A 26,302-nucleotide genomic window follows, 5' to 3' on the forward strand; every position below is an offset into this window, starting at 1 on the left:
TGCAAATGGAATAGACAACAGGTGGAAATTATAGGCAATTAGCAAGACACCCCCAATAAAGGAGTGGTTCTGCAGGTGGGGACCACAGACCACTTCTCAGTTCCTATGCTTCCTGGCTGATGTTTTGGTCACTTTTGAATGCTGGCGGTGCTTTCACTCTAGTGGTAGCATGAGAATGAGTCTACAACCCACACAAGTGGCTCAGGTAGTGCAGCTCATCCAGGATGGCACATCAATGCGAGTTGTGGCAAGAAAGTTTGCTGTGTCTGTCAGCGTAGTGTCCAGAGTATGGAGGCGCTACCAGGAGACAGGCCAGTACATCAGGAGATGTGGAGGAGGCCGTAGGAGGGCAACAACCCAACAGCAGGACCGCTACCTCCGCCTTTGTGCAAGGAGGAGCAGGAGGAGCACTGCCAGAGCCCTGCAAAATGACCTCCAGCAGGCCACAAATGTGCATGTGTCTGCTCAAACGGTCAAAAAGAGACTCCATGAGGGTGGTATGAGGGCCCGACGTCCACAGGTGGGGGTTGTGCTTACAGCACAACACTGTGCAGGACGTTTGGCATTTGCCAGAGAACACCAAGATTGGCAAATTCGCCACTGGCGCCCTGTGCTCTTCACAGATGAAGCAGGTTCACACTGAGCACATGTGACAGACGTGACAGAGTCTGGAGACGCCGTGGAGAACGTTCTGCTACCTGCAACATCCTCCAGCATGACCGGCTTGGCGGTGGGTCAGTCATGGTGTGGGGTGGCATTTCTTTGGGGGACGCACAACCCTCCATGTGCTCGCCAGAGGTAGCCTGACTGCCATTAGGTACCGAGATGAGATCCTCAGACCCCTTGTGAGACCATATGCTGGTGCGGTTGGCCCTGGGTTCCTCCTAATGCAAGACAATGCTAGACCTCATGTGGCTGGAGTGTGTCAGCAGTTCCTGCAAGAGGAAGGCATTGATGCTATGGACTGGCCCGCCCGTTCCCCAGACCTGAATCCAATTGAGCACATCTGGGACATCATGTCTCGCTCCATCCACCAACGCCACGTTGCACCACAGACTGTCCAGGAGTTGGCGGATGCTTTAGTCCAGGTCTGGGAGGAGATCCCTCAGGAGACCATCCACCACCTCATCAGGAGCATGCCCAGGCGTTGTAGGGAGGTCATACAGGCACGTGGAGGCCACACACACTACTGAGCCTCATTTTGACTTGTTTTAAGGACATTACATCAAAGTTGGATCAGCCTGTAGTGTGGTTTTCCACTTTAATTTTGAGTGTGACTCCAAATCCAGACCTCCATTGGTTGATAAATTGGATTTCCATTGATTATTTTTGTGTGATTTTGTTGTCAGCACATTCAACTATGTAAAGAAAAAAGTATTTAATAAGATTATTTTATTCATTCAGATCTAGGATGTGTTATTTTAGTGTTCCCTTTATTTTTTTGAGCAGTATCTATCCTATCCTATCCTGATATATCCTATCCTATCCTGATATATCCTATCCTACCCTGATATATCCTATCCTATCCTGATATATCTTATCCTATCCTGATATATCCTATCCTGATATATCCTATCCTAACCTGATATATCCTATCCTACCCTGATGTATCCTATCCTATCCTATCCTGATATATCCTATCCTATCCTATCCTGATATATCCTATCTTGATATATCCTATCCTGTCCCACAATATAAATGACTTGTAGCCTATGCAGTACAAAGCCATCAAGACAATTTTATTGTCTGCAAACAGTGTCAAATATCAAATATATTTATGTCAAATTCTGGTCTGCATTGACAATACATTGTGTCTTGGTTTACACTTTACTTTATTGAGATTATTTTTTACAGGAACAGAGCACATCACAGGAGGTTGGCGGTAATGGCTGGAGCTGAATCAGTGGAATTACATTCGCTCAGTTCTAGACATTATTATGAGCTGTCCTCGCCACAGCAGCCTCCACTGGTCAACATTTCAGTAAAAGTGCTTGTTTTAGTCAGCTGTCTAATTTTCAACTGTAAGTCCCTGGGCAGGTTACTAAAATCTTTATTCCCACAATTTGATAGACATACATCTCTGACAGCATGCCGGCACGGATTGGGTGCGTTCAAGAAATACAAATTTGGAGACCGTAAGCGCTTTTGCAGACATTGTAAATCTAAGACATTCAGCGCAGGTCTGCGCCAAATGTGTGTATCTGGAACGCACCCATTGGCAATGCGCACGCGCAGCTGCCTTAACTCCTGGAACGCACCCATCATCACATGATTTTGACTCAACGTCGACACAGTCAGGTGATAAAGATCTGTTGTTGTTATCTCAAGTCAAATTGTCCAGTCATTGTGCTGGCGGATCAGGTTGTAGCTAAAGTTATTCTGCAGCTGTAAAATGAAGGTTTTGTACCTGTGTCTTTTCGCGGCACTTGCTTTGGCATCTGATTCACTCGTCCGGTAAGTAAAGTCATATTAGCCAAGCTAGCTTCTCAGCTAGAAAAGCAATGATCTTCACACATTTGAGCTAACGTTACGTCCTTATTAAAATAGCTAGCCAGTATGACAAAATAGATAGGCCTAGCTAGGTTTGTGAATATTTACTTTGCTGAATGAATAGTGAAGACGCCCTGGGGCTACAAAGTGACGTTAACTAAATGTTCTCAAGTCGCATTAGAGAAAGGTGTTTGTTTTTTCATTAGCTAGTACTAAGTTTCTCGCCCAGGCAAACATGTTGTGACAATGTCAAAATAAAAATCCGCGAAAGTCAAGATCCCAAACGCGATTTAAGGCTGGTTTACAGACCGTCTGACCTGTGTCATGTAGTAGTAAATTAGCGTAAGCCTGGTTTACAGACCGTCTGACCTGTGTCATGTAGTAGTAAATTAGCGTAAGCCTGGTTTACAGACCGTCTGACCTGTGTCATGTAGTAGTAAATTAGCGTAAGCCTGGTTTACAGACCGTCTGACCTGTGTCATGTAGTAGTAAATTAGCGTAAGCCTGGTTTACAGACCGTCTGACCTGTGTCATGTAGTAGTAAATTAGCGTAAGCCTGGTTTACAGACCGTCTGACCTGTGTCATGTAGTAGTAAATTAGATTAAGGCTGGTTTACAGACCGTCTGACCTGTGTCATGTAGTAACACAACTGTCGTAGCGAGATCATGAACATTCTTTTGTCGTCCGAAATCAAACGTGTCGTATGTGTGCATTAAATCAGCACAGCAGCCCGGTGCTCCAAATTGTACACTTTATCTATTTTAACAAAAATAAACCCATCCGTTCAAAAGTTAATTAATGGCAAGCCAGGCAACTAAAAGCTATTTTCTTAACAATGTTTTGGTTCGTTGCTAGTTAGCTAGCTGGCTAGTTAGTTCAAATAACGTTAAAGGTCATAGTATAGCTGACGTCTTAACTTTAGCTACTTTTTATTCATTATTACAGGAAACTAAACCCACAACATTATTTACAAGGTAGTGGTAAATTTACAGAAAATAATCTGACGAAATAAAAGTAGGTCATTCTATCGGAGAATTGTTTATTAACTCCTGCACCAATTTGTCACAGTAAGATTTGGTCTGGTTGCTGTGGCTGACCGGTAACCACGACAACGGACGTTGCGACAGCTGCAGTTAACTTTAAATGTCGTTCAGACCAGTGACACATGTCGCATTATAAGTGTCTACAGACATGTCGTTAGACCAAGTATAAACTGACCTTAACCTGTCTGATAACAGTACCATCTGCTTCATCAATTGAACTGGGAACTTCCTATGTAATCTTGTCATGTTATCTTTGATTAGTGTATGCCCCATTGATTGTTATATTGTTTATGTTTCCCATTCGTCAATGTCCTTGTAAAACAGATATTACACATAGCTAGGTTGCCACATGCAGCACTTGTTCTAGCTAGCAAAGTATGTTGGCAGCAGTGTTCTTCACTGTGTCTGTCTGATATTAGGAGACCAGTAACTATTCAGAAGTTGTTTCCCAGCAGGAACTAGGTTGAGTAGACAGTGCTGACCAGTAGGCCTGCTGAGATTCTGCTTGACCTACCAACTGTTCAGGGCTGACTAACCACTTCAAAGGAGTTCTCTAATAGATTCTCTCTCGCTATGTCTCCCTCTCTTTCCCTCCCCCTGTATCTCTCTCTTCCCCTTTCTCTCCTACTCTCTCTCTTACAGAATTCCGTTGAGGAAGTTCCGTTCCATCAGGCGTACCCTGACTGACTCGGGGAGGGCAGCAGAAGAGCTTTTGGCCGGGAAGGAACACACTAAGTACAACAACCTGGGCTTCCCCTCCTCCAGCAATGGACCCACTCCAGAAACCCTGAAGAACTTTATGGATGTAAGAAGATCCTCTAGTCACTACTAACCAGGGACCTGGGAGTGGAGTAGTTACCCTTGGTATGCGTCCCAAATGGTGCCCTATTCCCTACGTAGTGCACTACTTTTGATTAGAGCCTTGCTATGGGCCCTGGTCAAAAGTAGTGCACTTTAATAGGAAGTAGGGTGCCATTTGGGATGTAGGTGACCTGTGCCAATGGAGTGTTCACCCCTGACTTCCCTAATGTACTGTAGCAAAAGCTAAAAGCCAGGCAGGTAGGCCAGGAGAAATCCAACAAAGAATCTCTTGTCGCCAGTCCGGCCTTTCCGGCTAGTCTTCCTAGCTAGCTGAATTAGGAACGTTACAAGGCGAAGCCCACTCCCCCTCCCTGTCCTGAAGGGAAGATGGAAGATCCCTTCTGATTTCACATTTCCCATTAAAGTTGGGTAATCAGATTTGTTAGTTTCTAAGTGTGACGGAACAAGAACGTTTGTCATATGACGGGTAACTCAGCTTCCCATCAGTGTTGGGTCTAGTGACGGGATCGTTTTCTCTGTGTGACCGAACAGGAACTAGGAATAGTTGGTCATATGACCGGTGACTGAGAGCAAGGAAGGCCTGATCTTCTAAGCTCCCTGAGCCTGATCAGCTGACAATTTGTAGACATAATGTACGGTTTATCCTCGGTAAATCCACTAGGCTGTGTCGTTTTATGTAGTTTAATCTAAACCCCAGAAAAGAGGGCCTTGTACACTCAAGGGCCAGTTTTTTTTGTTTATTTTATTTATTTATTTTATTTATTTATTTATTTTACGGTCAACATCTAGTACTGGGTCAGACCCCCCCCCCCCCCCACCCTTGCATCCAGAACAGCTCAAATTCTTCGGGGCATAGAATGTTGCTCAATTGGTATCAAGGGACCTAACGTGTGCCATGAAAACATTCCCCACACCATTACGCCACCAGCCTGTACTGTTGACACCAGGCAAGATGGGGTCATGGACTCATGCTACTTACACCAAATCCTGACTGCCATCAAGTGTTGCTTTTCCTCTCCTCAATTGTCCAGTGTTGGTTCATGCGTTCCCACTGGAGCCACTTCTTCTTGTTTTTAGCTGATAGGAGAGGAACCCGGTGTGGTCGTATGCTGCAATGGCCCATTTGTGAGGAAGACTGAGGAGTTGTGCATTCTGAGATGCCGTTCTGCACGCCGCTATTGTACTGCGCCATTATTTGTCTGTTTGTGGCATGCCTGTTAACTTGCACGATTTGTCATTCTCCTTCCACCTCTCATCAACGAGCTGTTTTCGCCCACAGGACTGCCGCTGACTGGATGTTTTTTGTTTGTCGCACCATTCTCGGTATACCCTAGACCCAGGCTAGGCAACCCTTGTCCTGGAATGCCGCATGTTTTTGATTTAACAGACCTGGAAGACCAGGTGTGTTGACTAAATTCAATCTTTGAACTAATCGATTTTCTCAGTTGGTCAGGTGTGGTGCCTAGTTGCAGTACCAGTGGCACTCCATGAACAGGGTTGGTTAGCCCTGCCCTAGACACTGTTGTGCATAAAAAGCCCAGGAGGCCAGCTGTTTCTGAGATACTGGAATCGGCGTGCTTGGCACTGACTCATACCATGCTCAGTCACTTAGGCCTCTCATTCTGCCCATTTCTAACGTTCAATCGAACAGTAACTGAAGGCCTCGATGCCGGTCTGCCTGCTTTATATTGCGAGCCCTGGCCACTTGACTCACTGTCTGTAGGAGTGAACCATTTTTGTGAATGGAGTGGTGTACCTAACAAATTGGCGAATGAGTGTGTTCATGATATCAGTTCCCCAGCATTGGATAAACATTCTGAGCAGCCTACACAGTACAGTAATCGTTCTGGTTTCTGAGTGTTTTGTCCGGGACTCTGATAGTTCCTTCCACCGAGCTGAGGGATGCGCAAACACAGGAAATGGTTGTGGTTTCCACTGTTTCCTAGACTCTCACAGAAGATGAGTTGCGATATGTAGATTAATCCAACGGTAGGTACAAGGTTACACACACACATCTACCATGTAAAATTGAATGCAATTCCTCCTATGAAGCTTGAAAAGTTGGAACTGTGAATGAATACAGTTTTAAACATGGAATGGTTTCAGCCACTTCATAACAACTTGCAGAGTAATTGAACTTTCACATCAAACCACTTAGATATCAACCAACCAAAATACAACCACAGTAAATGAATTAACCCATTGTCCCTTCAAAAGTCAGCGCGTTAATAAGAGAAAGGTTGTGTCCAAAAATGGCTCCCTATTCCCCACAAGGCTCTGGTCAAAAGTAGTGCACTATTATAGGAAGTTGGGCCATTTGATACGCACACACTAAGACTGCTAATCTAATCACAATGAAGTGGTCAAGCAGTCTCAAGAGATTGAATTGACTGAAGAGGTTCATTTCCTATGAGTCCTAGAAAAAGGAAGTTGAGTCACGTATTGAAATATGTTGAGTAATCGTTCATTCTCTGCTTGCAACAGAAGGTTAGCTGACTGTTAGAACGTGACTAGGAGAAGAGAAATCACTGAGACCTATTGGATTGACCGAAGATATAAAGTGCTAGATTGGAGTCCTAGAAAGAGGGAAGTTGACTCATCGTTTAAACTGTGTAATTATTATTTGCTCTTGAACAGAAGGTTAACTGACTTGTATGTTCAACAGCGTGACTAGGAGAAGAGATCACTCTGACCTGTTTTACTTCAGACAGACCGTTTCTGACACTGGCAGAGCCAACTTCTCTATCCGTCTTGGAAGTAGAATGAACTGAAGTAATCACATGATGTGCATGAACAGAGAAGTTTAGGTAGATCTTGCCAGATGTGTTCAGGCCAGCTCAACCTGTTGGAAGGGATTGCCTTCACTGTATCCCTACAACGTGACAATAGCAAAGCATAGTGGAGCTTGTTCTTCTGAGGGAATAGGTATATGAAGAACCAGCAGAAACTGGGCCTCCGTCCTCCACCAGTTTGGAGTAAACTTTAATGTAAAGATCCTACTACCTGCTTTCTAGTCCGGGAGCAGTATGATTGATTGGGTCCTTGAAACCACAGTTATTTTAGTTGTTTTTATTTCATGCAGCCGTGTGTGTGTGTTCCAGGCTCAGTACTATGGTGAGATCGGCCTGGGGACTCCCGCCCAGACGTTTACTGTGGTGTTTGATACAGGCTCCTCCAACTTGTGGGTTCCTTCTGTCCACTGCTCCTTCACAGACATCGCCTGCTGTAAGTCTACACTACACTGACTCAATCCCATATGTGTTCATACAGTTGTCACGTCCTCTCAGATCCTCCACAAGTCCATAGGGGTCTAGGGTTCCATTTTGGGAATGGGCCATTGACTCGTACACACATGACTGGAGCTAGTAGGACCTGCTCACTTCCAGAACACTGATTTATTTTTATTTTTTATAAGCAGCATAAATATTAACAAGCTGTATGTTCCTCTTAGTCCACTTCTAGGTTTAATCTGTTTCTAAGAATCTTCTGTTTTATTGTTTCTTTGTTCTTTCTGCCAAATGCCTCCTCCATTAGTTGAATGCTTCAACGTGCTTTTCCTTCTAGGTTATATAACCATTGATATTGGCCATTTTTGACCATTTTTTTGTTTGTTGTTGAAATTATTATTATTTATTTTTTTAAAGTGACACTTCCCTTCTTTGTCTGTCAGTGCTTCACCACAAGTATAACGGTGCCAAGTCCAGCACGTATGTAAAGAATGGAACGGCCTTCGCCATCCAGTATGGGTCTGGCAGTCTGTCTGGATACCTCAGCCAAGACACATGCACGGTAGGTTCCAAGGTTACACACTTGTTAAATAGCCTAGCATCTAGAAAGGTGCTCTATAACTCAAATCCATTGTCACTATTGTACTATTCTCCAAAGCAATGCCCTTTTTAAGGCAGTTTTTTTTGTGTCCGTAATGATTTTTAAACAGTGTTTCCACTTTTCTGCCTGAAATGGATTTTATTTGATGATATAAAAATACAATCTCTCTGTGTTAGGTGTCAGTTTGGAGACCTGATGGTCTATAGCCTTTTTTAAATGAATGTGCTGCTCATCTCTCTGGTAGATTGGAGGACTGTCCATAGAGGACCAGGTGTTCGGTGAGGCCATCAAGCAGCCTGGTGTAGCCTTCATCGCTGCTAAGTTTGATGGCATCCTGGGCATGGCCTACCCCCGTATCTCTGTGGACGGGGTCGCCCCACCATTTGACAACATCATGAGCCAGAAGAAAGTAGAGCAGAACGTGTTCTCCTTCTACCTCAACAGGTAGGAGTGCCTCACAGAGAAGAGTGCCTCACCATTTTTATTTTTTTTGGCTCCATAGTCCTGTTCGGAGATTTAGGCCTGGTTTCCTGGACACGGATTAAGCCTAGTACTGAAGTAAAAAGCCCATGCCTATTGAAATAGCTGGTTATTTTTATTTAACCTTTATTTAACTAGGCAAGTCAGTTAAGAAACGGCCTACCAAAAGGCCTCAAGTACCAGGTTTAATTTGTATCTAGGAAACTAGCACAACAAGTTTGAGTTTGTTTCTGCTCTGCAAAGACATAAAAATAGTAAAATGACTGTTTGGTCCTGTGTGTGTCAGGAACCCAGACTCTGAGCCCGGCGGTGAGCTCCTGCTGGGAGGAACTGACCCTAAGTACTACAGTGGAGACTTCCAATACCTCAACGTCAGCCGCCAGGCCTACTGGCAGGTCCACATGGACGGGTGAGTGCTCTTCCATTGTCTATATGCTGCCACTTCTGCTGCTGCTTGTGTTAGTTAGTGTATTGTAACACCACCATAACAATCTCCTTCTATATTAACCATCTGTTGTTGGTGGACACTATACTAGTATGTCTGGTCAGTTCTGTCAGAATTATTCAGTTTACAACTTTTTTGAGGACTTTTTGAGCAAGTGATATGGACGCCACAAACATTTTGTGAATACCCACCTCATTCCCTTGGGAATGTTAGGAAAGTTACCCGCCACCTCTGACTCCACACATCAAACAGAAGCTTCTGGAAAACAACATCCGCGAGCTAGAAGCCTTCTAAGAGGAACCAAGGCTGGTCGAGATAAACAAAGATTTGCACTGTTGGTTTCAGTCTCATGTAGAAGTGCCAAGGGACCGAGTCTTAACTGCAATTAAGAAGGCATAAGATGCTAAATCTCCCCACTGTCTGCTAAATATCCTAACCTGCAATTCTATATCTTTGCAAAACAAAGTGGATGAGTTTGAACTTCTGCTCAGATCATCCAGGACAGAAATTGGTTGTGTAACGGAATCATGGATACATGAGAACATTCCAGATGAGTCCCCAAACATAGAGGCAGAAATCTGTCTCAATGTGAAAGGGTGGCTGTATGTTTATAGTCTCCAGGTTAGGAGACGGGCGGACCTGAAGAGATGAGTTTGTGTCTGGATATAGTTGCACCCGGAGCGGCTAATGAGAAGAAACTGCAACAGGAAGCCATTGACGATCTCATTAACACCATCGACTCTGAAGTTGAAGTCACCCGAAGCAGGTGTTGTCTTATGTGGGGATTTCAATCATCTACCTACTAAGGCCCTCATCAAATCCCACCCAGGTCTAAAACAGGTTGACAAAAACAAGACCTGTGGAGACTCCATGATTGATTTGATGATGACAAACAAAATTGAAAAAGGCAAGGAACTCTGTTCAAAGGCTCATCTGAGGGACTAAGAAGCCACTAGATGACAAAATGTAAATTCAAGCACTCCAAAAAAGAATCCAAAAAGGGTTGTGGGACATCATCACAGAGCTGGTTGATCAAAATCACCTGGAGGTACGATACCGATTTGATGGTGTGGAAACAGACGAGGTTGAGGTCCTGAACAACATCTTTGCTGAAGCATGGACAGGAAGTACATCCCCCCCCCCTTAGTTACAACCTATCAACTGGGCTCTGTACCTTCAGACTGGAAGACCACTAACTCCCGCCCCCCCTTAGTTACCACCTATCAACTGGGCTCTGTACCTTCAGACTGGAAGACCACTTACTCTTCCCCGTTCCTGAGGTCCTGGAGGGAAAAGTGACTGTCCAACTTTTTTATTTATTTTTTATTATCCCCATCCAGCTCCACTAATCCTGGGTGGACGGGCTGTTCCAGGTGGAACCGGCTCCACTAATCCTGGGTGGACGGGCTGTTCCAGGTGGAACCGGCTCCACTAATCCTGGGTGGACGGGCTGTTCCAGGTGGAACCGGCTCCACTAATCCTGGGTGGACGGGCTGTTCCAGGTGGAACCGGCTCCACTAATCCTGGGTGGACGGGCTGTTCCAGGTGGAACCGGCTCCACTAATCCTGGGTGGACGGGCTGTTCCAGGTGGAACCGGCTCCACTAATCCTGGGTGGACGGGCTGTTCCAGGTGGAACCGGCTCCACTAATCCTGGGTGGACGGGCTGTTCCAGGTGGAACCGGCTCCACTAATCCTGGGTGGACGGGCTGTTCCAGGTGGAACCGGCTCCACTAATCCTGGGTGGACGGGCTGTTCCAGGTGGAACCGGCTCCACTAATCCTGGACCCTCCTCTACATGATCTACTGGCACAGAGAAGAGGAGAGACGGTACTGGACCCTCCTCTACATGATCTACTGGCACAGAGAAGAGGAGAGACGGTACTGGACCCTCCTCTACATGATCTGGTGCACTTTACAAAATAGATGGCATCATGAGGGAGGAAAATATGTGGATATATTGAAGCAACATCTCAAGACATAAGTCAGGAAGTTAACGCTTGGTTGCAAATGGGTCTTCCGAATAGACAATGACCCCAAGCATACTTCCAAAGTTGTGGCAAAATGTCTGAAGGACAACAAAGGTATTGGAGTGGCCATCACAAAGCCCTGACCTCAATCCTAATGAAAATTTGTGGGCAGAACTGAGAAATTGTGTGCGAGCAAGGAGGCCTACAAACCTGACTCAGTTACACCAGCTCTGTCAGGAGGAATGGGCCAAAATTCACCCAACTTATTGTGGGAAGCTTGTGGAAGGTTACCTGAAACGTTTAACATAAGTGAAACATTTTAAAGGCAATGCTACCAAATACTAATTGAGTGTATGTAAACTTCAGACCCATTGGGAATGTGATGAAAGAAATAAAAGCTGAAATAAATAATTCTCTACTATTATTCTGACATTTCACATTCTTAAAATAAAGTGGTTTTCCTAACTGACCTAAAACAGGGAATTTTTACTAGGATTAAATGTCAGGAATTGTGAAAAACGGAGTTTAAATATATTTGGCTAAGGTGCATGTAAACTTCTGACTGAATTTTGCAGAACGCACAGTTACAGTCTTGTCGGCTACGAGCACTAATTCAATAAATGCTGTTTTCACTGTAGGGAGGGAACTGTAAACCCAAATGATGAGTTATTGGGTTGGTGTTTAAATAGAGAAGCCTGTGAAAAGGCATTTACTGCTCTGAGGACAGTAGATCTTGTGTAACCATGCAGCCCTCCTACCACCAAGGGAGCTGGATTTTAAACCTGTGTGTTTGTACAGCATGGGTGTGGGGAGCCAGCTGAGTCTGTGTAAGGGAGGCTGTGAGGCCATCGTGGACACCGGCACGTCCCTCATCACCGGCCCCACGGCCGAGGTCAAGGCCCTGCAGAAGGCCATCGGAGCAACCCCACTCATCCAGGGAGAGGTAAGACACAGGATCAACCCCACTCATCTAGTTCAACACTGGTCCCCGACTACAGCTACGTTCCTCCTCTAGTTCAACACTGTGGGCCCCGACTACAGCTACGTTCCTCCTCCTCTAGTTCAACACTGTGGGCCCCGACTACAGCTACGTTCCTCCTCCTCTAGTTCAACACTGTGGGCCCCGACTACAGCTACGTTCCTCCTCCTCTAGTTCAACACTGTGGGCCCCGACTACAGCTACGTTCCTCCTCCTCTAGTTCAACACTGTGGGCCCCGACTACAGCTACGTTCCTCCTCCTCTAGTTCAACACTGTGGGCCCCGACTACAGCTACGTTCCTCCTCCTCTAGTTCAACACTGTGGGCCCCGACTACAGCTACGTTCCTCCTCCTCTAGTTCAACACTGTGGGCCCCGACTACAGCTACGTTCCTCCTCCTCTAGTTCAACACTGTGGGCCCCGACTACAGCTACGTTCCTCCTCCTCTAGTTCAACACTGTGGGCCCCGACTACAGCTACGTTCCTCCTCCTCTAGTTCATCACTGTGGGCCCCGACTACAGCTACGTTCCTCCTCCTCTAGTTCATCACTGTGGGCCCCGACTACAGCTAAATGAAGTCCCTCTTGACCTGGCCCGTCTCCTATTACTTAGAAGAACTATACTCCACTTTATTTCCTGAATACAGTAGCACCTTCACTGACTGTTTCTGCTTGTGTTTCAGTACATGGTGAACTGTGATAAGATTCCCACCATGCCTGACATCACATTCAACCTGGGAGGACAGTCCTACAGTCTGACTGCAGAGCAGTACGTTCTCAAGGTGAGCTCTCTCTCTCTCTCTCTCTCTCTCGTTCGTTCGTTCGTTCGTTCGTTCGTTCGTTCGTTCGTTCGTTCGTTCGTTCGTTCGTTCGTTCGTTCGTTCGTTCGTTCGTTCGTTCGTTCGTTCGTTCGTTCGTTCTTTTTCTACAAGTAAATGTCCAGTAGCGGCAGATATCCAGCAGAGGGTGGTAGAGTCTAATTTAACAACCATAGCTACAGTGTCCGCTCAGTCAGTCACTATACCACACAAACAGGGCATTGTTTAGTTCACTAAGCTATTCTCAGAACCATGGGAGACAACGTACATTCATTTGAATGTTGGTCTCAGAATGTAATTGTTATTTCAACAATTATTACTGTGTAATAATGGCCTAACTTTCTTTACAAACCGTCCCTCTGTTGGCTACGATGTTAGTATTTCTGTTGTTTGGTCATTACATATCAGGTTCTTGTTCATTAGTGCACACCGTAGCAAAACATTGTGCAACAGAAAACAAAAATGAGCATTTCAGCAATGAACAAGTTCAGATACATACTACCCCTCTGTTTGAAACTGTTTGGTGCTTACTGGACATGATGTGGGACTGTGTGTGTCTGTATTCCTTCCCCCTTCTGCTCTGCGCCTGACTGTGCATCTCTGTATTCCTTCCCCCACTCCAGGAGAGCCAGGCTGGTAAGACTTTCTGCCTGAGTGGCTTCATGGGCCTGGACATCCCCGCCCCCGCCGGGCCGCTGTGGATCCTGGGAGATGTATTCATTGGCCAATACTACACTGTGTTTGACCGTGACAACAACAGGGTGGGCTTCGCTAAGTCCAAGTAGAACTACAACGATGGCTACGTCACCATTCTCCACTATCCATCATCTACCCTTCTCCTGAAGTGTACACTTGTTCTGCACACTACATGTCATGGATTTGGAGAATTGGGAAGTAGTTAAGGTTTTAGGACAATGTTTTGCGGTACATTTAAAGTGGATCGAGATTTTACGATTTTAGACGGGCAAAATCAAAGTGTGGGGGAAAGACACTACTTGTAACTTGCACAAGCTTTCCGTTGCTTTTCTGGAATCTTTAAACTAGCAATTCGATTTGTGTAGAGTTCAAATGCACTGATCTAAACAAGCATTCATTTCTGAGTTATTTGCTGTGAAACAGAAAACGTGGTGTTATGAGGTACAGGATCGGGAGTCAAAGATGACTATCAGAACAGACTGAGTTTTACCATCTGAGTGATCTGCTGTATGTGTTAAATCAGGGACTTGTTTTATTTTTAAAGCAACCGAACAATGTAACATTTTAATTTGCATATTATGAGGCAATGGACCTCTTGTCAATGACTTTAAGATGTATCTTCAAATGATTGGATTCAATAAAATAATTGTAAAAAGTGAAGTTCCCTTTTCTTTAATGTCACTGTCATTTCCCTTTCTAATAGATGCTGTAGAGTAGGAGTACTCCACTCCTGTTTCAGTTCAGCTCACACAAATGTCAAAGGTCAGGATCGATATTGTCATTTACCAGCGTCGTAACAAGCCCCCCACCAAGTGACCCATGTGACCCCCAAACTGGTCACACCACTCTCGTTAGTGGAGTTACATTTTTCTGTTTTAGAAATTCATTTCCTGCTATTCTACATATTTTGACATGCTTTGTGTGTTCATATGATACCTGAGTGACTCAAAATCAATGGGGGGGAGGGCACTGGGGTTGAGGCCTCTGGTCATGTGATCTGGATGACTTCAATATTTTAGATAGGCTAACTTACCCATCTCGCTAACATGACCAGTAGTTGATCAACTGGACATTTCAGACAGGTTATAAACAGCTCTATAAGATCTGCCTGTGAATGACATAACAAGAGGGAAAAACTGCTCAAGCACAACCACATTTCAAAATTTAACCTTGTACATTTTCCCACATCAGTCACTTCAATCAAACTTTATTATTTCATCAAATCTCTGTAATAACCAGGGTTGGGGTCCAGTCAATTCATAGAGTAAACCAAATTCTAATTAGAAATGTTCCCCTTTTAAAAGGCATCGAAGAGTATTGCAATGTCTGTGTACTTCCTGAATTGACCACAAGCCTGCTTAACTCATAAATAGTATAACATGTCAGAATTTGTATCCACATACTTTACATACTGTAATAAGGTTATTACATTTCATACTTTTTTTCTTCCGACATAAATAAAAATGCAATACAATATGTCCTCAGTTTGTTTAGTATTCAGTAGACGTGTTCTCCTTACAAACTTTTTTTTCAGTGGTAAAAAATGTCCACATTTTCAAAGTATTTTTTTCCTCATTAGTAATACTCAAATCTTTCCCAAGGACTTGATGGATTCGCTCTCAGAACGATCATTAAAAGATACCAAGTTAAAAAGTATTGTGTCCAACTTGATCCCCTTCTTGTGTTTCTTCATGGAAATTGTCTTTATATATTGAATAACTCACCATAGTGTGATGGAAGCCACATAATGTAGACACACTTATCCAAAAAGGGTCATTCCCTCCAATCTGTGTGAACTCATGTCCATATTCCAGAATCCCACTCTGGAATCAGGTTTTCCCATGATGATGGAAACCTGTTTTACTGTTTTCTTCTGTTTTGTACCTTTTAACACATATCCTCTCCCTATTTAATATAACCCAGATATCCTCTCCCTATAGAATATAACCCAGATATCCTCCTGCCTATAGACTATAACCCAGATATCCTCTCCCTATAGACTATAACCCAGATATCCTCCTGCCTATAGACTATAACCCAGATATCCTTTCCCTATAGACTATAACCCAGATATCCTCTCCCTATAGAATATAACCCAGATATCCTCTCCCTATATAATATAACCCAGATATCCTCTCCCTATAGACTATAACCCAGATATCCTCTCCCTATAGAATATAACCCAGATATCCTCTCCCTATAGACTATAACCCAGATATCCTCTCCCTATAGAATATAACCCAGATATCCTCTCCCTATAGAATATAACCCAGATATCCTCTCCCTATAGAATATAACCCAGATACCCTCTCCCTATAGAATATAACCCAGATATCCTCTCCCTATAGACTATAACCCAGATATCCTCCTGCCTATAGAATGTAACCCAGATAACCTCTCCCTATAGAATATAACCCAGATATCCTCCTGCCTCTGTAATTTAACCCAGATATCCTCCTGCCTATAGAATATAACCCAGATATCCTCTCCCTATAGAATATAACCCAGATATCCTCTCCCTATTTAATATAACCCAGATATCCTCCTGCCTATAGAATATAACCCAGATATCCTCTCCCTATTTAATATAACCCAGATATTCTCTCCCTATTTAATATAACCCAGATAACCTCTCCCTATAGACTATAACCCAGATATCCTCTCCCTATTTAATATAACCCAGATATCCTCTCCCTATAGACTATAACCCAGATACCCTCTCCCTATAGACTATAACCCAGATATCCTCTCCCTATAGACTATAACCCAGATATCCTCCTGCCTATAGACTATAACCCAGATATACTCTCCCTATAGAATATAACCCAGATATCCTCCTGCCTATAGAATATAACCCAGATAACCTCTCCCTATTTAATATAACCCAGATATCGTCTCCTCTCAACCCTCCTTCTCTTTTTCCTCTTTAGCAGCTGAGTCAGACTCTCCATGGCTCTCCTGGTCCCCATGCCCACCATCGATCTCTGTCTGGCTAGCCATGCTCCTGTCTCCCCCCTCCATCTCTTCCATGTCCAACACCTCCTCCTCAGTCTCCTCCTCCTGACACAGAGTATCCGGGATGATCTCCACTTCGATCCCAGAAGCATCCTCGTTCTCCTTAAACCACACTGACTTCCCTCCTTCCTTCCTTCCCCCCTTGGCGAGGATGGATCTCATCCCGTCCTTGTCTCCTCCTCCTCTCCCCCCTCCCCTAGCAGGGCTGCTGGCCGGGCTGGGCTTGGCATGGTGGTTGTGGTTGGCGTACAGGCCGCAGAAGCCACAGTGGCGGTCGCTCCGGCGTCGCTCCAGGGGGATGGCCCTGCCTCTGTCCCCAGGGACAGTAGCACCTCGGCCTCTCTTGTCTACCGGCTCTGGACGTCTGGGTCCGCCGCGCAGGGCATCACCCTCGGTACCCTGGTAGCCATCGTTGGTGTACTGCAGGGTGTCCTTGGGTCTCCCATGGGGTCTCGCCATCTTCAGACATGGAGCCAAACACTACAGACAGGACAGAATACAGGACAGCAACCATGTCAAATCTGACAAGTACAAGGATCACAGGATAAGGGCTTTATGTGTTGTGTATATCATTTGGTTGAATAAATAGTAACAAATAAATAATAAAAGGTGATAAATAGTCATAAATAATAGTAATAAAGTTGTCCTATGAGTTAAAAACTGAAGCACTAGAGAGAGAGGAGTAGAGAGAGAGAGAAAGCTGTCATTTACACACAAGTTAATGAACCATTGATCTCTAGGCATTGTTCAATGTCACAGATGCTTCTGCCTTTCTATAGCGTTAGGTTCATTTATTCTGCTTTAACACAGAGAGCCTTTCTGTGAAGTACTACTCATAAATATTCAGTGAAGCTGTTCAATTCGATCAGGATAAATGCCTTGCTCACAGGCCTTCCATCAGCGTCTAATCCTATCCAGGGTTATTCAACCAGCCTTCACTATTCCATCCAACAGCCCTGGCTAGCCTGCTAACCTGGTCCCAGATCTGTTTGTTAAGTCCTGCCAAGGTGTTGGCAAGACAACACAAACAGTTCTGACGCTAGGTTATCTTCCTGTTAGGGCTAAGGCCGCTTCAAAAACACTTGCAGGACAGGACTTTCACCAAGTGTCATGCTGCGGAACTTCCTCAATACCAGCATCCCACTGGGAGAAACCCACATGAACGCCCCTCCAACTGGTGATTACTAGTGGGGAAACTCATCTATCATCTCTGACTTCTCCCACATACTGACCTCTGATGTCACATCCCACTGGGAGAAACCCACATGAACTGCCCTCCAACTGGTGATTACTAGTGGGGAAACTCACCTATCATCTCTGACTTCTCCCACATACTGACCTCTGATTACACATACTAAGGAAATGACCTGGATAACAGCATTTTTGGCAGTTAAATACAACAAAACATTATTCATGCAAAAAAAGGATCTATTAATATGGTTTTTTGAACACTATAAGTAGTCTGCGAGGCTGATAGCTGTGCTGTTAGTGTATGGTTTACACAGCTTGTTTGCCATTAACTAACAGGCCTACTCAACGAGTTTAAAGCACATCAACGCATACAACTCATTGATCCCAGTTTACAAGTAGTATTTTCGGAGTTTCCCACTTGTGATGAACGCAGCATCAGTTCTGAGCTGAACTCACAGAATGGTGCTGACCTCAGTTATGTTGTCCAGGTTGGTGCCTCCTTTCTTCAGGCGGGAGATCAGGAAGCCAATCACGATGAAGCAGAGAACCAAGATGGCTGCCATGACCAATCCTAGCAGAGCCATGTCCCCCGCCCGGTACCCTGCCCCAGAAGGCAAGGGAACCGCCACGGCTGTAGAGGGTCAGAGATCAGGGAAAATAATAGTCAGTCAAGGCAACCAGTCAAGATATCAATCAATCAAGATATAAAATCAAGATAGCAATCAACCAATCAAGTTATCAATCAACCAATATATTAGTCAATCAATCAATCAAGCCGTTACAGCAGACAATTGCCTTTGAGATGTACCTAAGCTCTACTCCACTTCACTTCTAACTTGAACCCCATCATAGTATATTAATACAGGCTTTAATATGGAGAGTACAGAGTCTGCTGTTGGTAGGAGTAGATCCCCACCATAGTATATTAATACAGGCTTTAATATGGAGAGTACAGAGTCTGCTGTTGGTAGGAGTAGATCCCCACCATAGTATATTAATACAGGCTTTAATATGGAGAGTACAGAGTCTGCTGTTGGTAGGAGTAGATCCCCACCATAGTATATTAATACAGGCTTTAATATGGAGAGTACAGAGTCTGCTGTTGGTAGGAGTAGATCCCCACCATAGTATATTAATACAGGCTTTAATATGGAGAGTACAGAGTCTGCTGTTGGTAGGAGTATATCATCTGAACAGTCAGTCGTCCACCATCAAGGGCTCATTTCTCTTTGCAATGAATTAACCTTCCCTTGTGGTGCTATGTGAAAGTCGTACCTGGTATAACCAGGACAGAGAGGGCCGCTGTACCAAACTCCCCTGTAGACAGGTCCATAGCACGAATCTACACACACATCACAAGGAAAAATACATTATTATCATGCCTATGAATGTCTCTGCAACCCCCCCAGCATTAACCAAAACATTTATCAAAACAATTATAGTAGTCTAGTAAGAGGCAGGTAACTACTCAGCTGCAGAGCGAAGGACTCTGTCTTCACTATCCTCTTCAGAAGAACAATGAGACTGGTAACCACTCACCTGCAGAGCAAAGGACTCTGTCTTCACTATCCTCTTCAGAAGAACAATGAGACTGGTAACCACTCACCTGCAGAGCGAAGGACTCTGTCTTCACTATCCTCTTCAGAAGCACAAACCCTTCGGTTGTCACGTTGACATAACTGCTGTACTGCACCTCGTATCTCATGTCTGGGTTTACACCCTGAAACACACGCACAAACACACACACGCACAAACATACACACACACACACATACACACACGCACAAACACACACACGCACAAACATACACACACACACACACACACATTCTCACACACACACATTCTCACACACACACACACACACACACACACACACACACACACACACACACACACACACACACACACACACACACACACACACACACACACACACACACACACACACACACACACACACACACACACACACACACACACAAATAAACACACACACACAAACAAGCTGGTTAAAGTTGTGTGTCAGTGTTTCAAATCCCACACAGAACAGAAGCGTAACTAACCAGAATTGATGGTAATTGTGTCATTTCGAGGACTGTCACGGTGCCAGACGAGTATGTCTCTACTGTATATAAGACGTGACATTACATTTAGAGGTCCTATGAACAAACACAGACTAAGATTGTAAGACAAGTGTCTGCTAAAATGATTAAAATGTAAATGTTGATCTCTTCTGACTCTTACGGTGGCAAAGTCCTCGTCTCTGGCCCTGACCCTGAAGGGTCTGTTGGAGGTTCTGTCTCGTAGGATCATGGTCTCTGGGACTGAGTTACTGTAGATGTATCCTTCATAACGCTCCTTCTCAAACCGCGGAGGGTTCCTGCTCTTCTTCAGCACCTCGATGGTGACCTGAGTCACCGCAAACTGGTCCCTGTTGGTGACCTGGGAGGCCTGGGAGAGGTGGGAGAGGTGGGAGAGATGAGGGAGATGGGAGAGAGTATTGTCCATCTCCAGTCCCCGAGGGCCTAGTGTCTGCAGGTTATTACTTCCCCCTTGTGATTAAGGTCATTGATTGGTTAGGAACTCCTGTTGTGGAAATTCTAACCAAGTGAGAAAGACTTTGTTAATTCTTCAAACAATCAACCTTTATTTAATAAGAATTGCAATAATGTAGCTGGTCGATCCCAACACTCTGAAGTGTGATGCCAAGAGCTCAATCATACAGAGAATACAGAGGTCTACATGACAAACAACAGATGTGTGGAATGGGTCAGAAGGTGAGGCTTGGTATATGAGAAAGGAGCCAGACAGCATTTGCTGTGAAGACTGTTCTAATTGTATAGAAAGCAGGGTTTGGCCCCATCATGATCCCACTATTTATAAAGGCAACATCTAATGGAGTCTATGTGCCATTAACACAAACCTTTTTTTATTTAAGTAGGCAAGTCAGTTAAGAACATATTCTTATTTACAATGACAGCCTAGGAACAGTGGGTTAACTGCCTTGTTCAGGGGCAGAACAACAGATTTGTACCATGTCAGCTCAGGGATTCGATCAAGCAACCTTTTGGTTACTGGCTCAACGCTCTAACCACTAGGCTACCTGCTGGTTACTGGCCCAACGCTCTAACCACTAGGCTACCTGCTGCCCCAAAAACTTGCTCTAGTTCCTGAGTATCATCATTATCATCAAAATGTCATTTGGTAACACATATACATAGGCCAAATAGATGAGGATCAGATTCCCTCTCAGGATCAGAGGGTTCCTCCTCTCCATTCAGCAGGGACATGATGAGAAGAACCTGGTCTCAGGGGCCAAACCCTGCTTTCTATATAATTGCAACAGTCTTCACAGCAAATGCTATCTGGCTGAGGGGATACTCCTTTCTCATATACTGTACCAAGCCTCACCTTTTGACCCATCATCTGCTGTCTCGTGCACGGGAGTTGCATTAGATGCAGCTGGGGAAGCCATACTCCACTAGACAGAGAAGAGTGGATCCCAGCCCTGGCTGGGGGCATCAGCGGAATGGATACGTCATTTTGAACTGAATTATGGGTGAGACTAATGTTTCTTGAAAACAATCGATAAAGAAATCCTAAGGGGGCTGCTGTGAATCTATGTGGACCTGCGGGTTGCCATCATAGAGAATTATGTGGGGTTCTGAAACAGGGACGACTACGACTAGTTAAAAGCCTGGGGTTTGGGGTTCTGAAATAGGAATACCTACGACTAGTGAAACTAGTAAGACCATCTAAAAGCCTGGGGTTTAGGGTTCTGGAAACAGGACACCTATGACTAGTGAAGTTAGGACTGATTAAAAGGCTGTGGAATTTCTGAGAGATACCCATGACTAATGAAATCAGTGAAAATATAGTATGTAAATAATAAAATATAGGTAATGCCCTGGGTTAGTATAGTAAGATGTAAATGTTTGAGTTACGGTATGCCAGGAACTAACCCTGAGATAGAAATGAGAAAATATTCCTACAGGTTATATTGTAGAAAACTAATTGATTATTGTGTTTTGGGAACAGTACAGTGTGAATGTGATATGAGAGTTACTGGATAATAAAAGATGACTATAACGTTATTGATGGATTCTGTGAATATATATATATATATATATATATATATATATATAAAATATAAAAATGAATAATTGTAAGTGTGTATTGTAATGAAACAGCAGGGAGCAGGCCTCGAGCCCTCGACCTTCTAGCCCGAGGTCCGGTGCGCTATCAACTGTACCGCAAAAACATGCTCGAGTCGATTCCCGCGCTTATAAACCCAGGGTCGTTACAGTATAATCGATTACTGGAGATTTGATCAAGTAATAATGGAAATAATAATGATATGCAACTTTTTTTTAAACTCATACGTAGATGTACATAAGGGGTATAAGATTTTTTTTATTTTTATAAAAAGTATTCTGAAAGGTTCAGCGTGGTCCCTTTATGGATCATTTGATAAAGATAAGGTTATTAAGCATTGACCATTGTGTGACTGTCTAAAGGTTCTGGGAAATAGAGTTTATTTTTAAATTAAATAAAAGATTGGGGTATGTTCACTTTTGGTAAAAGTACGGGGAATTGATTTACCCTAACCAATAAAACTATAAAAAGCGAATGGGTTTTTCTCCGTCCTGGTAATACATTTGGGGGGGAAAACCTGCCCATAATGCCTGAAAATGAGTTTTTCAACCTCTCTCTTTTTTGCAGCAAGAGACGAGTTGCTACATATTATCGAATAACCAATTTTTCTATAAAGTCAGAGAGAATTCAGATGGAATATCCACGTAACTTGGATCGACGTAAAAAGCCTAAGTAGGTTTTCTATCAAAATAATTGTCATTGCGGAGCAAATTTGATGTAATACAGGAATTTCAATATGTCGCAAGAGAAAATATTGTAACGACCCGGTATTGTGTTCTGTGTTTGTGGGTGTGTTATGGTTCTCATGGCTACTAGCAGGGGTTAAATATGTCAGGACAGAGGGAAAGGTTGGGGGGGTATGATGGGTAATCCCGCGGGAGTTGGAAATGATAAATAGGGATTACTGTCTCATCTTCTCTCTCTTTTCTGTTCGGGGCCTTGATCTGTTCCTATGGGGGTAACCCTTAATTCGACATGGTATAATTGTGTACGTTCGGCATTTAGCGGCGTGGGCTGTGGCCTGAACAATAGCCCAGTTTAGGAATAAATCTGTGTTCTGACCTGCACACCTAGAGTCCGTCTCTTTTTCCTTTATGACCCAGCCGGGTCATTACAATATAATCCGCGTTTATTAAACTCGACAGATCTGTTTCCAAATCAATGGATGTCCATTTACTCGTTTGACTGCCCTGATTGTAAATACATCCCTTTGCGCATATAACATTTCACCAAATGTTGGACGAACTGGTAATTGTGTCGTTATTATTTGGCAGATGTTAAGACTACAAACTATTATAAATGGTCTATTTGCGGGATTGACTTGTCATTTCAATAGCATTGGGTCTGTGTTACTGACTCAAATCTGGGTTTCTGATTGTAATTCAACTGTTGCCATGGTTTTCTTAGCTAGATACAGCAGCCGGTGTTTGTTTTAACAGGTAAACTGAACGATTTAGCAGCTCGCTCAGTTCAAATGAACAGACCAATTTATTCAACATGAATAGCGAGGCGATTTCAAGATAATACGTTTTTGTGTTGCCTAATAGCCTGCTAGAATAGGCTACTGAGAATGGTGTCGTAATTTCAATCCCTGAATGAAATATTAATAGTATGGATATGAACTGAATCTATCCTTGTCAACAACAGCCAGGGTTTGTTTTATTACCTGTAGTCTAATCAGAAGGGACTGTTACCTACATGTAATGCATTTTAAATCAGCAAGCTGTAACCATGACGAATGGGCAAATTGCGACAGAGCTGTAACCCTGATTATGATAAAACAAGGCTACAACTGCAATGGATTGAAGTTGTGAGCAGTAAGAGGCTCTAGTTTTGTTAACTACACTGCTCAAAAAAATAAAGGGAACACTTAAACAACACAATGTAACTCCAAGTCAATCACACTTCTGTGTAATCAAACTGTCCACTTAGGAAGCAACACTGATTGACAATAAATTTCACATGCTGTTGTGCAAATGGAATAGACAACAGGTGGAAATTATAGGCAATTAGCAAGACACCCCCAATAAAGGAGTGGTTCTGCAGGTGGGGACCACAGACCACTTCTCAGTTCCTATGCTTCCTGGCTGATGTTTTGGTCACTTTTGAATGCTGGAGGTGCTTTCACTCTAGTGGTAGCATGAGACGGAGTCTACAACCCACATAAGTGGCTCAGGTAGTGCAGCTCATCCAGGATGGCACATCAATGCGAGCTGTGGCAAGAAGGTTTGCTGTGTCTGTCAGCGTAGTGTCCAGAGCATGGAGGCGCTACCAGGAGACAGGCCAGTACATCAGGAGACGTAGAGGAGGCCGTAGGAGGGCAACAACCCAGCAGCAGGACCGCTACCTCCGCCTTTGTGCAAGGAGGAGCAGGAGAAGCACTGCCAGAGCCCTGCAAAATGACCTCCAGCAGGCCACAAATGTGCATGTGTCTGCTCAAACGGTCAGAAACAGACTCCATGAGGGTGGTATGAGGGCCCGATGTCCACAGGTGGGGGTTGTGCTTACAGCCCAACACCGTGCAGGACGTTTGGCATTTGCCAGAGAACACCAAGATTGGCAAATTCGCCACTGGCGCCCTGTGCTCTTCACAGATGAAAGCAGGTTCACACTGAGCACATGTGACAGACGTGACAGAGTCTGGAGACGCCGTGGAGAACGTTCTGCTGCCTGCAACATCCTCCAGCATGACCGGTTTGGCGGTGGGTCAGTCATGGTGTGGGGTGGCATTTCTTTGGGGGGCCGCACAGCCCTCCATGTGCTCGCCAGAGGTAGCCTGACTGCCATTAGGTACCGAGATGAGATCCTCAGACCCCTTGTGAGACCATATGCTGGTGCGGTTGGCCCTGGGTTCCTCCTAATGCAAGACAATGCTAGACCTCATGTGGCTGGAGTGTGTCAGCAGTTCCTGCAAGAGGAAGGCATTGATGCTATGGACTGGCCCGCCCGTTCCCCAGACCTGAATCCAATTGAGCACATCTGGGACATCATGTCTCGCTCCATCCACCAACGCCACGTTGCACCACAGACTGTCCAGGAGTTGGCGGATGTTTTAGTCCAGGTCTGGGAGAAGATCCATTACATTTACATTTTACATTTAAGTCATTTAGCAGACGCTCTTATCCAGAGCGACTTACAAAATGGTGCATTCACCTTATGATATCCAGTGGAACAACCACTTTACAATAGTGCATCTAAATCTTTTAAGGGGGGGGGTTAGAAGGATTACTTTATCCTATCCTAGGTATTCCTTAAATAGGTGGGGTTTCAGGTGTCTCCGGAAGGTTGTGATTGACTCCGCTGTCCTGGCGTCGTGAGGGAGCTTGTTCCACCATTGGGGTGCCAGAGCAGCGAACAGTTTTGACTGGGCTGAGCGGGAACTGTGCTTCCTCAGAGGTAGGGGGGCCAGCAGGCCAGTGGTGGATGAACGCAGTGCCCTTGTTTGGGTGTAGGGCCTGATCAGAGCCTGAAGGTATGGAGGTGCCGTTCCCTTCACAGCTCCGTAGGCAATCACCATGGTCTTGTAGCGGATGCGAGCTTCAACTGGAAGCCAGTGGAGAGAGCGGAGGAGCGGGGTGACGTGAGAGAACTTGGGAAGGTTGAACACCAGACGGGCTGCAGCGTTCTGGATGAGTTGTAGGGGTTTAATGGCACAGGCAGGGAGCCCAGCCAACAGCGAGTTGCAGTAATCCAGACGGGAGATGACAAGTGCCTGGATTAGGACCTGCGCCGCTTCCTGTGTGAGGCAGGGTCGTACTCTGCGAATGTTGTAGAGCATGAACCTACAGGATCGGGTCACCGCCTTGATGTTAGTGGAGAACGACAGGGTGTTGTCCAGGATCACGCCAAGGTTCTTAGCACTCTGGGAGGAGGACACAAGGGAGTTGTCAACCGTGATGGCGAGATCATGGAAGGGGCAGTCCTTCCCCGGGAGGAAGAGCAGCTCCGTCTTGCCGAGGTTCAGCTTGAGCTGGTGATCCGTCATCCACACTGATATGTCTGACAGACATGCAGAGATGCGATTCGCCGCCTGGTTATCAGAAGGGGGAAAGGAGAAGATGAATTGTGTGTCGTCTGCATAGCAATGATAGGAGAGACCATGTGAGGATATGACAGAGCCAAGTGACTTGGTGTATAGCGAGAATAGGAGAGGGCCTAGAACAGAGCCCTGGGGGACACCAGTGGTGAGAGCGCATGGTGCGGAGACAGATTCTCGCCACGCCACCTGGTAGGAGCGACCTGTCAGGTAGGATGCAATCCAAGCGTGGGCCGCGCCGGAGATGCCCAACTCGGAGAGGGTGGAGAGGAGGATCTGATGGTTCACAGTATCAAAGGCAGCAGATAGGTCTAGAAGGATGAGAGCAGAGG

The 26,302-nt window shown here is 44.9% G+C and overlaps 2 protein-coding genes across 2 annotated transcripts in view; one reads left to right on the top strand and one right to left on the bottom strand.

The window, feature by feature from the left end:
- The first annotated feature begins 2,229 nt into the window (after nucleotides 1-2,229).
- On the top strand, nucleotides 2,230-14,230 carry LOC106592547 (cathepsin D). Its single transcript, XM_045689712.1, has 9 exons — nucleotides 2,230-2,454; nucleotides 4,177-4,339; nucleotides 7,458-7,581; nucleotides 8,027-8,145; nucleotides 8,429-8,628; nucleotides 8,951-9,073; nucleotides 11,877-12,021; nucleotides 12,740-12,838; nucleotides 13,498-14,230. The coding sequence occupies exons 1-9, from the start codon at nucleotides 2,393-2,395 to the stop codon at nucleotides 13,657-13,659; spliced, it is 1,197 nt and encodes a 398-aa protein (XP_045545668.1). The 5' UTR covers nucleotides 2,230-2,392; the 3' UTR covers nucleotides 13,660-14,230.
- A 276-nt stretch (nucleotides 14,231-14,506) lies between these two features.
- LOC106596711 (cadherin-related family member 5) overlaps nucleotides 14,507-26,302 on the bottom strand; it is a 146,173-nt gene continuing 134,377 nt past the window's right edge. The window contains exons 10-14 of the mRNA XM_045689710.1: nucleotides 20,024-20,230; nucleotides 19,383-19,496; nucleotides 19,052-19,118; nucleotides 18,247-18,407; nucleotides 14,507-17,065 (exon numbers count right to left, since the gene is read on the bottom strand). Of these exons, the coding sequence (XP_045545666.1) occupies nucleotides 16,472-17,065; nucleotides 18,247-18,407; nucleotides 19,052-19,118; nucleotides 19,383-19,496; nucleotides 20,024-20,230 (1,143 nt within the window). The 3' untranslated portion in view covers nucleotides 14,507-16,471. The remainder of the gene's footprint in view (nucleotides 17,066-18,246; nucleotides 18,408-19,051; nucleotides 19,119-19,382; nucleotides 19,497-20,023; nucleotides 20,231-26,302) is intronic.

The sequence above is a fragment of the Salmo salar genome, chromosome ssa11 (assembly GCF_905237065.1).
Source record: "Salmo salar chromosome ssa11, Ssal_v3.1, whole genome shotgun sequence".
NCBI lineage: Eukaryota > Metazoa > Chordata > Actinopteri > Salmoniformes > Salmonidae > Salmo > Salmo salar.

Coding starts and splice junctions, on each gene's coding strand:
- LOC106592547 (XM_045689712.1), top strand. CDS start 2,393: ATGAAGGTTTTGTACCTGTGTCTTTTCGCGGCACTTGCTTTGGCATCT. Junction 2,455..4,176: donor GCATCTGATTCACTCGTCCG/GTAAGTAAAGTC, acceptor TCTCTCTTACAG/AATTCCGTTGAGGAAGTTCC. Junction 8,146..8,428: donor TCAGCCAAGACACATGCACG/GTAGGTTCCAAG, acceptor TCTCTCTGGTAG/ATTGGAGGACTGTCCATAGA.